The 14,614-nt window shown below is 57.3% G+C and overlaps 1 protein-coding gene across 1 annotated transcript in view; it reads left to right on the top strand.

The window, feature by feature from the left end:
* The window catches only part of HSD11B2 (hydroxysteroid 11-beta dehydrogenase 2), a 62,538-nt gene extending 53,356 nt beyond the window's left edge, over nucleotides 1–9,182 (top strand). The window contains exons 2-5 of the mRNA XM_032788465.2: nucleotides 2,272–2,484; nucleotides 2,962–3,147; nucleotides 6,118–6,255; nucleotides 8,807–9,182. Of these exons, the coding sequence (XP_032644356.1) occupies nucleotides 2,272–2,484; nucleotides 2,962–3,147; nucleotides 6,118–6,255; nucleotides 8,807–9,168 (899 nt within the window). The 3' untranslated portion in view covers nucleotides 9,169–9,182. The remainder of the gene's footprint in view (nucleotides 1–2,271; nucleotides 2,485–2,961; nucleotides 3,148–6,117; nucleotides 6,256–8,806) is intronic.
* Nucleotides 9,183–14,614: the final 5,432 nt, after the last annotated feature.

Genomic DNA, 14,614 nt, shown 5'->3' with positions numbered 1-14,614 from the left:
AGGTGTTTCTGTGATGCAATCCTGTTTATTGACAAAGATGGAAAGTCCTGTTTGACTTCTGCTGTGTTCAGTGCTAAGAGCATGACCCTGTGAGAAAGCCGAGACAGAGCGCTCTTTGGGCAGTGTGCTTGCTGGAAAGAGGCCACCCAAATCCAGCACGCACAGGTGCCAGTCTGTCCGTCCCGTCCCCCTCACCTCTCCACAAGCGGTTGGGCCTGCTTTAGGCTCAAGAACGAGGTTCAGGAAGAAACGAGCCCTGGATCCTGGCCTCTCTCCTCCTGCAGTGCAGGCTGAGGCATACTGGAGAGGCAGCACGCAGCGGATGCTGCTGTCTGGGCCGTACCTGGTTTGGGGATAAGCCGAGGACGTCCACCTCCAGGGCTGTCAGTAGGGCACCTGCCACCACATGAACATCATCCGCTCCAAATGCACACAGCTTTCCTAGGCCTGCAGTACCAGCCTTAGCCGCCTCCTGCACCTTCCCACACTGCCCTCCAGCCAAGCCCTGCTCAGACTCCACCACCTCCCTAATCTTCCCCTCCAATCTCCTCAGCAGACAAGCAGCAGGGGAGGAGGCCCCCATCCCATGAGGACATGACCTTGGCACAGGGATACATTAGATCACTCAGCTGCTGTTTTTACCTCACGGAGGAGGAACAAAACACTCATTTATCTCCAAACCCATCACAGAGCACAGCTCTAAAAATAGCCCCAAATAAACACACCCTAGATCATTCAGACTGCCGACCGAGAGTGGGAAGGCTCAGGGGCCAGCCAGATGATACCGCTTGTCAGATCTAGCACCCTGTCCTGGGCTGGCTCCTGCTGGCACCGCATTCCCTACTCAGCACTCCCAGCCCCATGCATTCACCACTCAGAGGTTGGCTACAAAGTCAGGAGGGTTTAAAAATGTGGACATTTGAGATTCTTTTAATTCATCATCTGGCTTTTCAAGTCACATTTTCACACAACCATGAGGGCTAGAAACTCATTTAAAAAAGAAAAAAAGAGAGATTCTCACATAATCACCTGACTCCAGAAGCTGGGGCTTTGTGACATGTGCCAAATCTCACAAGACTAACAATAAAAGTCAGCAACACTTCCTTTAGCTCTAGCGTTGCCAGTGTAGACTAGCCCTAAGGCCTTAATTAAGGCCACGTCTTCTGCCAGAAGAGCTGTGGTGGTTGGGGTGCGAAGAGGTCTGAGTCCTGATCAGCAAAAGCCCAGAGTGTAAATGGAGTTAGGTGGGGAAGCTGCCCTTTTCTGGGGATAGCTTGTTTTGCTCGGAGTTGTACTATACCAATATGTAGCGCAGTTTTGTCACGGTAGTTGCAGTCGCAGCAGGAGTGCTTTGCCAGCCCCACGTACCAGCACTTGCATGCCGTAGGCACACTCCTAGCTATGGGTGACACACACACACATCTGAAACGTCTCCGGGAGCATTTCCAGTTGTACTACTTCTCTCAGGTTAACCCGGGACCAGAAACTCTATCTAGACACTCCATTTGAGACCTGTGAAAGCAGTTGGGTCTCTGGGGTGCGGTGTACATGGGATTAAAAACATACCTCCCCCGCGCTGGCTGCCCAGTCTCCCAGCTGGCCTCCCAGTCACTGCTGGCACTCGACTGGGAGCTGCTGCTGCGCTTGATGAACAGACTGGGAGTCGGGCGCCTGGGTTCGCCGCCTGACTCTGGACTGTGTGGTGCCATTCTTTGCTGTAATTAATGGGGGGTCAGCTTAACAGCTAGAGACCCCCTCTGCCCCTCAATCACCAGCTCCCTGTGACAACCTGGCAAGTCACTGGGCCTGCCTGTGCCCATCTACAAACTAGACTTACCCACCTTTCAAAGGCCCTTTGAGTGGTTCTCATGAAAGATTTTATTGTTGCTATGAAATCCCCATGAAGTAGATCCTGGCCCCCTGCTCGCAAGGTGCACATGTGCTGCTCCAGCAGAGGGTCTCTGCATGTGTCCCCCTCTGGGCTAGATCCTCGGCTGTGCCTGGTGGGGAGTGACTTAGTTACCTTTCCTCTATGTGTAGGGGGAGCATGTGGTGTCGATCTAGCTGCCATGGCTTCATACCACCCCCAAACTCCTCGACACAGATAATCCTGGCTGCCCTTTCAGGGTGTCGTCCCGGCTGGGGAGGGGGTGTGTGTGCCTGTCTGTTTCCCAGAGCTCAGGATGCAGAGGCTGCAGCTGGGCTGGGTTGTAGGCAGTGGGCAGCACTTGGCACCCTGGCTCTCTCTAAGTCTTCTCTGGGCTTTTGCAGGGTGCGATTCTGGGTTTGGAAAGCAGGCCGCGCATCACTTGGATTCCATGGGCTTTAAGGTGTTTGCGAGCGTGCTGAACCTGGAGAGCGCTGGTGCCCAGGAGCTCCGGCAGCGCTGCTCGCCAAGCCTCACGCTGCTGCAGATGGACCTGACCAAGCCGGAAGATATCTGGAAAGCCCAGCAGCTCATCCAGCCCCAGACGGCGAGCACAGGTAGGAGTCTTGGCTTCCGGGCGCATCCATCCGTATCAGAACGCCGGGGGCAGCCCATCGCGAGCAACTTCACTCGGTGACCTCAGCCTGTGGAGCAGGACCCCAGACCGGCCCCTTCTGGTTACGGTGCCCAGGCTGCACCCACAGCCTCCCATCAGGATAAGCACAGGAGTCTGGTGGTGGTTTCTCCCCCTCCTTCCTGGCAGTGGCTATGCCCCCAACTCAGCTCTCCCCTCACCCTTGGGAGGTGCATGGAAACGATCTATGGCTGGCTCTGAACCTCTGTCCCCTCCTGCCCTGGGGATCGCTCATGGATCATGCTGGGTCCGCTCCCTGCCTCAGGGTAGAACTGAGCTCCCTAAGCATCCCCGATGGGCACAGGCTTTCCAGGCATTTGAACGGTGAGTCATGTCAGGCCATGCCGCTCCCGTGCCTACATCCTGCTGGTGCTCACTTTCTCCGGGCCCCTCCCCGCAGGGCTCTGGGGTTTGGTGAACAACGCGGGCTTCGACGACACCATCGCTGATGCCGAGCTCTCCCCGCTCTGCAAATTCCGCGCCTGCATGGATGTGAACTTCTTCGGTACGCTGGAGCTCACCAAGGCGCTGCTGCCCCTGCTCCGCTCCGCCCGGGGCAGGATTGTGACCGTCAGCAGCCCGGCAGGTAAAGACCCAGTCCCCGCCCGGTGGGGAAGAAGTGGGGCTGGGTGGGGACCGGGCCATAGTGTCTCATAAGAGCGGCCATACTGGGTCAGCCCAATGGTCCAGCTAGCCCTGTACCCTCTCTTCCAACAGTGGCCAAAGCCAGGTGCTTCCGAGGGAATGAGCAGAACAGGCAATTGGCAAATGATCCACGTCCAGCTTCTGGCAGACAGAGGTTTCACAGGAGCTGTAGTTTGGTTACCTGATGTCCAGGGCTTAAATTCTCATAGAGTATTTCCCAAAGCCGCCCCCTCCTCCCCCCACACACACTCGGCCAACATGCTATGAAAACTCCATTGGGCTTGGAAATATTGACCGGAGCTCTGCTCTGGACAGCTCCGGCTGAATTTCAACTCTGCCCATGTCCCTGTTCTCTGTGGGCCAGGCACCCCAGCCAGACTTCGTCTGCCCTGAAACACAGCAGCCATGTGACTAACGATCCACCATCCCACCCACAAGAGAGGATGGTGTGTTATGGGCTATATAGTCTGACCCAGGGAGCCTGACTTATAAAGAACAGGAGCACGAGTTGCCCACACTACAACTCCCAGGAGGCACCGAGGCAGCACGTTGGAATTTGAAATATTTTGGATTTGGATTTTTTTTCTCCCAGAAGTTGACATGTGCCATGTATTTCCCCCAGTTCACACCCAGGGACTTGCTATCAGCCTATGGGCCAAAAGCAGGAGTTATCCCATATAATAGCCCTGAACCAAACCAAACATGCACCATTCTCCTAGGTGCCTGGGAGGCAGATTTGGTGGTGAGCTTCTCACTAGGGTCCCAGTATCTTTCATACTGGCCTCAGCTAGTAGCTACCAATCCCCGGTAATGTACGTTTGATTTGGCACCTGTGGCCTAGGGTTGTCAAATTTCTAATCCAGGGGTAGGCAACCCATGGCACAGGTGCCGAAGGCGGCATGGGAGTTGATTTTTCAGTGGCATTCACGCTGCCCGAGTCCTGGCCATCGGTCCGGGGGGCTCTGCATTTTAATTTAATTTTAAAAGAAGCTTCTTCAACATTTTAAAAACCTTATTTACTTTACATACAACAATAGTTTAGTTACATATTATAGACTTATAGAAAGAGACCTTCTAAAAACATTCAAATGCATTACCGGCACGCGAAACCTGAAATTAGAGTGAATAAATGAAGACTCGGCACAGCACTTGTGAAAGGTTACCAACCCCTGTTCTAATTGCACAAAACTGAACACCCTAGCCCCGCCCCTTCCCTGAGGCCACGCCCCCTGCTCACTACATTCCCCCTCCCTCAGTGGCTCGCTCTCCTCCACCCTCATTCACTTTCACTGGGTTGGGGCAGAGGGTTGGGGTGCAGAGGGGGTGAGGGTTCTAATTTGGGGTGCGGCTGAGGGGTTTGGGGTGCAGGAGGGGGTTCCAGGCTGGGACGAGGGGAGAAGGGGTTCAGGGTGGTGGAGGGGGGCTCTGGGCTAGGACAGGGGAGTTGGGGTACAGGTGGAGGCTCTGGCTGGGGGCACAGGCTCTAGGGTGGGGCCAGGGAGGAGTGGTTTGGAGTGGAGGAGGGGGCTCTGGGCTAGGGCGGGAGGGGGTGAGGGCTCCAGCTGGGGGTGCTGGCTCTGGGGTGGGGTCGGGGATGAGTGGTTTGGGGTGCAGGAGGGGGCTCTGGGCTAAGGCAGGGGTGTGGGGTGTGTGAGGGGGTGAGGGCTCCAGCTGGGGGTGCTGGCTCTGGGTTGGGGTTGGGGATGAGGTGTTTGGGGTGTAGGAGGGGGCTCTGGGCTAGGGCGGGAGGGGATGAGGGCTCCAGCTGGGGGTGCTGGCTCTGGGGTGGGGTCGGGGATGAGGGGTTTGGGGTGTAGGAGGGGGCTCTGGCTTGGTGGGGGCTGAGGCAGGGCTTACCTCGGATGTCTCCTGGTCAGCGGTGCAGCGAGGGGTCTAAGACAAGCTTCCTGTCTGTCCTGACTCTGTGCTATGTCCCAGAAGCAGCCAGCAGGTCTGGCTCCTAGGCGGAGGCACTGCAGGCGGCTCTGCACGCTCCCTTATCCGCAGTCACCACCCTTGCAGCTCCCATTGGCCCCGTTCTGCCCCCGCCTAGGAGCCAGGCATGCTGGCTGCTTCTGGGCGCAGCGCGGAGTCAGGACAGGGTGGGACTAGCCTGCCTAACCCTGCAACACTGCCAACTGGACTGTTAACGGCCCGGTCGGTGGTGCTGAACAGAGCCACCGGGGTCCCTTTTCGGTCGGGTGTTCCAGTCAAAAACCGGACACCTGGTCACCCTACTGTGGCTGCAGCATCTGAGCATGCCAAGCAGCAAACCCAGCGAAGGGTCCAGCAAGGGGGCTAGCTGCCTCCTTCATGCCCAGAAAACTGCTGAATGTTTTTATTTTTGCTGGGCGCTCCCTCTTCCCCAGTTGCCATTGTGAGGTTTGCATCTTGTTCTGAAGGCAGAGTTCCAAGCACTGGGGTGGGTCCCTCCCCCAGGAGGCAGGTCCGTAGCCTTGTGCTACTTGCCAAGAACTTCCCACCCCTGCTCCCACGCGTCTCCCCCTGGAGGCTGGTGGGTCCATCCTCTCTGGGGAGTGGAACTGTTCCAGGAGCTCGCCGCCTTGAGCAAGTGGCGCAGCTTTCGGTAACTAGCTCCAAAGCCATGGAGGTCTCTAGGGAGGAGAAGTGATATCATGACACTAGCCCGTTGTTCTAGACAGAAGTCAGTGGGGGCTGCGGGGCCGGGGCAGAGGTGCTCTCAGCTAGAGGCGGAGTGAGGACTCAAACTCGGTCTCGGCTGTGACAGTCCTGAGTTTCATCCCGTGTGTCTCTTGGAGAGGACGTGCCTAGCTGGGCTGGAAGTGCTGGACCACACAGGACCGTGCCCCAGGGATTCTGATACTGTTGTGCTGTCTTGCAAATAGTTGTGTCCCCACAGCAACGGCCCGTGTGTTTTCTTCTCCCCAAGGCGACATGCCGTACCCTTGTTTAGCAGCGTACGGGGCCTCGAAAGCTGCCCTCACCCTCCTCATGGACACGTTCCGAAGCGAGCTGGAGCCCTGGGGGGTCAAAGTGAGCGTGATCCTACCCGGCTACTTCAAAACTGGTAAGTGAGCACCCCTCGCCTGCCAGCCGGGCTGTGCTGTGGGGGGACACGTGCTGCATTGGGCAGGTTGGTCACAAGGGCCTGTGTCTTGGGGAACACCACACACTCGGTGGGAGTGACGCCCGGCTCCGAAAAGCTGCTGTGTGGGAAGATGCCCCTTTCCCGCTGTCCCCTGAGCATTTCACAAGCCTTTGTTAACGAAAGCCTCTGTCTATACAGGAGAGGAGGAAAGGACCAGCCCCATCCGCCTCTTGGTAAAGGTCAGAGCATGGAGAGATTTCTCAAGATCACTTCAGGCACGGCCAGGACTAGAACCCTGAACTCTCTAATGGCCCAGACCCAGCTGTCATTTGCTTCCCTTCTGAGAGCTCTGTGTGATGAGCGGTACTGTGTCTGGTTGCCCAGAGCACACTGTCCAATACAGACCCACCCTAAGGGGCAAGACTGCCAGAATTCCCCCCTCGTGGCCACAGTAAGAACAGCGGGAGCTGCTGGGTGCTGAGCTCTGTAGAAAATCTGGCTCTGGGTGCAATGCTGAGCCTCTCTAAAAGTCTGGCCTTAGCTGTCCCTTGACCGCACTGCGTTCAACCCTCGCTCTTTTCTGGTCCTGTGCTAACGTCCCTCCGGCCCCGGTCACGGCAGTTGCCCTGCTCTGAACTATCTGCAATACCCTCTTCCCGTTGAAGTGCCCAGAACCGAACCCACGTTCCAGGCCTGTTCACACCCCAGGGTTAGAGAGGAGCATTTCTCTGTGAGGGGAGACCTGCCAGCTGGGCGCTCCCCGGAGCTGTACAGAGGGGGGCTTCATTGACACGTATTCCGACCAAAACTGCATGGGGCTTTTTCTGCTCCACTTCCGGGGAACACAACAGGGACAGATTTTGCTATTCAAACCCCAGCCAGTCCCAGCGTGGGAGGCAGGTCACTTGTGGTCAGCAGGGTAGACGGGACTTTAATATCATGGAACTAACTTAGCCGGTGGATCCTTCCCTGGCTGTGTGGTGTCCCTCTGGGCCAGAGATCTTTTCCTTGCACTGTTTTGATGGGGTACTAAGCAGCGCTGGCTCCTGGATGAGGTGGTGCTTTTGGTCTGCCACATCCTGTCTAAATTACTCTCCCCAAGTCTCAGCAGTTCTGCTTCCCAGGGCGTATCTAGGTTTGGGATTATTCCCCCAGCTATTTAACAAACTTTTTGTGAGTTGACTCTCACTTTACCTGCTGCCCATGTGTCTCGTCCCTCTGGGGCCTGCTGTGGGGTTTTACTGGCCTCAGTGATGTTAGCAACTCCTGCCAATGTGGTGTTGTCATCGGCACATGTTGTCCGTGTGCTGCTTGCCTCGCCCTGTCATGATGATGCTGTTACTTAACAGTTATTGAACCAGAGCAGCGGTGGGCAGGGAGTTTCACGGAAAAAACTGAAACCCCGGGATCCGCAACTTGCAGCTAGATCAGAGACAGCAAGTGCAGTGAGCCACAGCCCTGGGGGAATGTCAGCAGGTGGTAGGACTGCACCTGGGATGCCACTAGTTACTTTTAAAAAGCCTTGCACTGCATTGCCCAAAGGAGGAGGGTGGACTTTTCCGCACATGGAGCTGTTCTGGAGTAGCAGTTCTACTGTAAATTCACACCCCAGCTTAGTCTGGAATAAGGGTCCTGTGTTGACGAACCCTTCCATGATAACAGAGGGTCCGGCACCATGAGGTGCGGGCCGAGGCAGCATGCGGGGGGCACTGAGGTAGTGGAGACTCCAGGACTGAGGATGAAGGCTGACGGCAGCTCAGAAGTGAGCCCCACGGCAGCTTTGTGACCCCTTTTGGGTCAGGACCCCCATGGTTACAAAACTGAAATTTCAGGTGTAGACAGTGACACCGTGACACTGACTAATTTTAAATTCCTATGACCATGAAGTTGACCAAACTGCACTGTGACTTTGGTAGGGCCCTAGCCAGCGGGGACGGGTCACCAACTTGTGTCCAGAGGGTACGTCTACACAGCCAAAAAACTCTGGCAGTGAGTCTCAGCCAGGGCTGACTGCCTTGGGCTTGCGGGACTCATGCTCCAGGGCTGAACAAAGCCCGGGGCTGGACCCCCCGGGCGCTGACCCACTCCCTGCGTTTCAGCCCCAGCAGCTACACTGCTGGTTTTAGCCCTGTAGCATGAGCCCTGCAAGCCAGAGGCAATCGACCCAGGCTCTGAGCCGTGCGGCCGCAGGGTATTTTTGCTGTGTAGATGGCCCCTGAGAATCGGAGGCCATTCCCGAGCAGGGGGCGTGTTCGTGTTGCTGACAGACTGTGGCTCACTGGGCAGCCTGGCCCTTAGAAGGGATTATGTGATGAGAACCACTGCCTGACGCCCCATCCTGCCATGAGCACAGGCCAGCGGGGCCAGTTCTTGTCCCCACGGCTGGAAGGAGGGCTGGCTCCCTCCCTAGGTTTGCTAGCCATGGATGCCCTGGCTGGAGGAGGGAGGTGCTGTGCTCTCTGCGTTCCCCCGGGCCAGGGCAACCAGGCAGCAGGGAGACTAGGGCTTAAGGCTGTTTGGTTCGTTCTAGGTACGAGTTGCTACCCTGCCTACTGGCATGAGAAGAAGGAGCAGCTCCTGGCCAGCCTGCCTGCCGATCTGCTGCAGGCCTACGGGGAGGACTATATCCATGAGATCAACAAGCAGTTTGTGAAATTCATGAAGACTGCAAACGAGGATTTGAGTTCAGTGGTGAACAGCATCACGGACGCCCTCATCTCTGCCAGTCCAGCGGCGCGCTATTACCCGGGGGCCGGCATGTGGCTCATTTACTTCATCCACCATTATCTGCCCTCCGTCATCAGAGACCTCTTCCTTAAAACTTTCTTCATCAACCAAAAACTGCCCCGGGCGCTGCAGCCCAAGCACCAGAACGGCCTCAAGCATGACTGACCCCCGCCCGCAGGCTGGGGGGGGAGACAGGAAGGCGCCTGGAGCTATTGTAAAGCAGGGGCAAGGTGGAGGGTGTCTTCTCGCTTTATAGTCCTAGGCACAAACCTAGGCAAAACCGAGAGCGCGTGTGCGTGGCACAAACCCAGCCACCACGGTGTTCTTGGGGGCCGGGCAGGGATAATCAGCACACTCAGAAACCAAATTATTTTCTCTGAATCAAACTGCTGCAGATCTATTTCCTCCTGTGTAAGAATCAACGTGTGCTAGAGACCTTGGATTGTATTATTTTTCTAACTGCGTGTGTGTCTCATGACAAGGCCGCTGGCGCTACGCAGAATAACGGCTGGGTCATCGCCCCCTCACCATGGCCTGTACCTCAGTGATTTTTCTCAGCTAAGTGAATTTTTCTTTGCTGCTGCTGGGATGTGAGTGTTAATCTCTCCGCTGGCTCTTGACTGGCTCAAGAGCGGTGGTTTTTTTTTCTTGTCAATGGATCAAACCTGTGTCTGCCTCTCGGTGCAGCTTTTCACACGCCAGCCCAGGAGCCGGCGCTCCTGGACGTCAGCCGGGACTGCGGTGGCCGAGTCTCGAGCGGACGCTCTACAGATCTTTTCACAGGATGAATTATGTGATTGTCACTTTTTAAATAAACTGGTTATTTGTATTTCAGCTAAACCCTTGAGGCCTCATTCTCTCTGGGTGGGAGGCGGTGGGGCCTCCTAGGGGAAGGCCACACCCAGAGATGTTGGAAACAGTCATTAAATCCATCCCCCACCCAGTGCAGGATTGGGCCCTACCAGACTTGGCAGGGGGAGGAAAGTCTTTGGGTGATGGCAGCCCTGCAGGGGTGCAGCTGTTTTCTGGACTGTTGTGTGTGTCGGGTTCTTTGTGGATTGGTGTGTGGGGGGGGGTGTTAGTGTGTGGCTGACGCTGTGATTGTTGTGTTGATGTTCCGGGGTTTGGCACATCCACCCGTTTGTCGGTCTGGCAGCCAGGGCAGTGATTGTGGGTCTCCATGGTGGGGGCAGTATGCAGGGGTGGTTGTGGCCAGGTTTGTGAGTGCTGTGGGATGCGTTGCAGCGGGGGCAGGCAGGCCAGTGCCCATTTAGCCAGGGAGACGGGACAGTTGGCTCTGCCAAGCCATCTCCAGGACACTTGTGCGTGGCATTTGCATGTGATGGCACATGTACCCAGGTGCTATTGGTGGTGTGAGATGGGCTTTGTGAGATGCACAAGCCCTGGGGAGGGGCACCGCACTGACTGGATAGGGAGCTTGTGAAGTGGGTGGCAGGCTGGAGCCTGAGCACAGCTGGGGCAGCCCAGCCCCTCTCTCTGAGACACGAGGTGATAGGTTCAGCCCCACTGCGGGTACATACTGCAGTGGCACAGAGGAGACACTGCTGTTTCAGCACCTGTTCTCGTCCCAAGCCCACCCTCCAGCACCCGCCCCCTGCACAGCTCACCTCCTCCTGAGGGGTAAGGCCGAGCAACCTCAGTAACAGGCACCATCAGCCCCCCCTGGTCCTGGGACCTTTGCTGCCCCCAATCCTAGGGCAACTCCAGGCTACCCCCCCACCCACAGCAGCAGTTCCCATTCTGCCCAGTGGCATGGCTCATGCAGGGACTGGCGGTGGCTGGGCTAGGAGCTCTGGGACAACTCCAGGGTCTCAGCCTGCCCCAGCTCCCTTCCATCCTCTGACTGGGGCAGGGCCCAGCCCCAGAGCTGCCTGGGGGAAGCAGAATGGCTCCGGGCCAGGCTGATTGCTCTGGAGAGCAGAACTGGTTCCCATTCCCAGCTCTGCCCTCTTGTGTGCTTGCAGCCAAGGCCATGAGTAAGAGCCTCGGTTGTCCCTCTCCCCAGGTCCAGCCCCTTATTTATACACCCTACACAGTCTGCGAGGAAGGGCCTGATTTGGCTAAGCCATGATGCTAACTCTGGAAACTGAGCGCCAGAGTAATAGAGCCACCTTGCCAGACTGGTACCCCCACATATCCTCTGCCTCATGCCCCCGCTCCATGCAAGTCACTCACTGCAGCTAGGCTCTTTAGGACAGGGCTTACAGGCAGTGCAGCTAAGCCAGCATACAGGGCCTGCAACAGGGGCGGCTGCCTGTGCTCTAAACCTACCTGCAGCATGTGTGAATATAGAGCCAGGGGGCTGGCTGGGCACGGGACCACACCGGTGCCTGGGTGTAGGCCTGCAGCCCCCAACGAAGGGGGCGTCTCACACTGAACTGTGAGCCCAGTCGACTGAGCTTAGGAGCAGGGGCTGTTCTAGGACGTTCAGTGCATGTTACTTGCTGGAGCGACATCCCTGGAAGCAAAAGGACGTGCTTTGCCCAGAACAGCCGCAGGGCCACCCCCATGGCTGTGGGGCTTTGCGCTCAGCTTGGCCACCAGTCTCCGCTCCCTGCTACACAGGCCCCATGCCCTTGTTCCTGCAGCTGGGCCAAGAGCACTCAGGCTTTGCCTCCTGTTACCCAGTGCCAGGCCGCAGGGCAAATGCTTCCAAGCCTGAAGCAAACGTGTCCCCGTCCTGCCCCGTGCGCACCCAGCACAGCCTGCTCTTTGGGGCTGGGGGCAGAGTGGCACAGGTGGTGGGGATACTACCGTGAGGGACGTGCTGTTCTCATGACAGGGGCCCAGCCATGACCACAAAGCAAACGCCAGCGAACTGCTGCCCCGTGCATGTGGGTGCCCCCACACTGGTCTCTGACAGTCCGTCCACCTCTGACAGGCCCTGCTCCTCCCTGGGCCACAGCCCGATTCTCCCACTCCCAGGCCAGGCCACCAGCCTATGGCATCCTGTGTGCCAGTCGCCATTACGCAGCAGGGTCAGCACTGGCAGCTCACCCCTTCGGGAGCGGTGACCTGGGTGCATACAGCGCCTCACCCCAAAGCCCTGTGGGAAATGAGGCAAAGCATGAGAGAAAAGGGTTCTCCCAGGCTAAGCGGGCTGTAGCCTCACTTGGCCAAGTGCCAGCTGCGCCAGTAAACTTAAGAATGGCCTGGTGTCTTCAGCGCACCCCCCTACACACCCTCCTCCAAACAGACACCCCTGTGTCATTCTGGGCTTCATGAGCAGCCCCCTGCTCCGTTGGCTCTGCTCATTCTCCGCCCTGGCCCAACAGCTAGGCAGATGGAGCATCTTCCCAGCTAATGCCTCAGGCCTGGTCTCAGCTCCTGAGTGGCTCGCCAGCCGGTGTTTCACCCGGCTCCTCTGTTACCTTCCTACTCGCTGCCCACAGTGCCGCTGTTAAACCAAAGCCAGACTGGCACACTGCCCGTTCCACTAACCCAGTTTGGCCATGAGGTACCGAGTCCAGTAACCAGGTCCTAGAGGCCCATCACTCCACGGCCTTCACCCAGCGCTCCAGTACCCAGCATGTGGGAGGGTGCCAGCCAGGGCACAAACCAAACATGAGACAGCTGCCCTAGTGCCAGGCTGTGCCATTCTGCATCTGCCAACTAGCTAGCAGCCTCCTCCTTGAGTGCATAAACAGTTCCTGGCCTTCCACACACAGCAGGAGCTCTGGAAGGCACGTCTATGTGACCCTGTGTGCGCAGAGCGCTCAGCCCTGTCACGGCCACCAGCGATCATTCACTCCTCAGCTTTGACCTGTAGCACACAGGCAGGCCCTGTTATTTTGCCCTGGCTGGAGCCCGCCCAGGAACTTGCATTTGCCTAAAGTGTGACTTGTTTGGCTAAAGCATCCTCCAGAAAGGCAGGCGGCTGTGATGTGAACCCATCCAGCCACTGGTTCTCCATCTGCCATTCTCTGCTAGCGTTAAAGCGCCTGTTTGGCCCCAGCTTTTTCACATGAACGTCCATCACTCTTCCTTTTGCGGAACTGCACCTACTGAGGGCTGCAAGGCTCTCTGTTTGAGGCATTTTATTCCGCTTGCACCTCATGGGGGGTGGCTCTTTTTTGCACTCTCTCCAATTTTTTTGACACCCTTTTTAAAACGTAGCCCAGACCTGGCTGCAGTATCCCACTGTGTCTCACCAGTCCCACCCGCTGAGGTAAAATCCTCCCCAAGCATGGGGAAAACAGAGCGACACAGCCTGAGGGCTGAGTCACGCAGAGGCTGCTGTGGGTGGGCAGAGGGAGAGGCACCACCAGAACAGGATACACCCCTAAGAGAGCTAATCCCTGAAACAGCCAGCAGGAGGCACTGTGACTGAACCCTGTCACAGCCTTACAAAGCAAAGAACTAGGATTACCAGCCCCGTTCTGCTTCCAACACCCATTAAACAAGACTGCACTGCTCACACTCCATCCCACGCACCCCCTCCAACGGGGGGCAGTGGGGGTACAGCTGACACTCAAAATAAGAACATCACCCACCGTTAAGATTCTCTCTTAGGCTGGGGCTACGGAACCACTTACTTCAGCTGCCAGACCTGCTCCAGCTGTGTTGTAGCTGGTCCCAGAACCCAGCCAGAGCAGCAGCTTGCAGCTGTAGCCAGGCCTGGCCTGTTCCGGTCTAGTTCTGTATGGTTCCTTTGTAGCGTCCATGTTGTATAAAGAGTGAGAGCCCCAGTGAGGGCAGAAGCCCAGCTGGGAATCTCTGGCTATGCTCACCCTTTGAGGACCGTTTCACTGGGTGCAGGGCTGAGGACAGGGATGGGCACTGGTCAGGCCCTGCGGTAGGGGAGGAAGGCGGAAGGCACTGGCCCACACGATCTGCCTCTTGGCTCTCCTGGAGTGACCTGAATGCTCCTTGCCAGGTGACAGCAGTAGCAGCAGCCAGCCCATGCAGTGTGGGCAGCCCTGGCCCCAAGGACCCCACAGGATCAGCAGGACACAGTGCTATATCAGAGTAGAGCCAGTGAGGGGGTGATGTGCTGGCCCAGGCTGCAGGAGCTCCACCCTCAAGCGCCAGTCTCCTGCATGGCCCCAGTGAGGCAGCCCAGCCTGTGACAAGGGAACAGGCCTTTACTGATGTGGCAAACCCCACGGGGACTGCTGATAGACCAAGGGCTGCTGCGGGATTCCTGCAGTGGGAAAGGCTGGGGCCCAGGAGGAATGTGTTTGAGAGTTAGGCCTGGGGTCAAGTCATTGAGCTATGAAATGGGGATAATCTTGCCTGCAGCCCTAGCTGTCATCTGTCCAGGCAGCACCAGCCCCTGCAGGTGCCATGGGGTAACAGCGGCAGCTGTTCTGCAGCCTGGCTACCTACCCTTGGATGGCTCCAAACAAATTCAGACCCCGGGGAAGCTGGAGGCTTCGACCAAGCTCGCCCCAGCCTGGGCCCATATCCCACAATCCCTGGGCCCACAGCCAGGACTGTTTAGACCACCCCACACCTGCAGCCACAGCCCTTTCGTCAGAGAAAGCAGCTGCCAGGACTGGGTCCTGGGGAGGCACTCGCCCAGCCAGCCAGCCAGCATGTGTGAGAGAGGAGGCTGCTGTCCCATACGCACAGGCCTGCACTGCAGCGG

This window comes from Chelonoidis abingdonii, chromosome 19, assembly GCF_003597395.2.
Source record: "Chelonoidis abingdonii isolate Lonesome George chromosome 19, CheloAbing_2.0, whole genome shotgun sequence".
Taxonomy (NCBI): domain Eukaryota; kingdom Metazoa; phylum Chordata; order Testudines; family Testudinidae; genus Chelonoidis; species Chelonoidis abingdonii.
The sequence above is the reverse complement of the archived record's forward strand: the minus strand, read 5'-3'. Positions and strand labels throughout refer to the sequence as shown.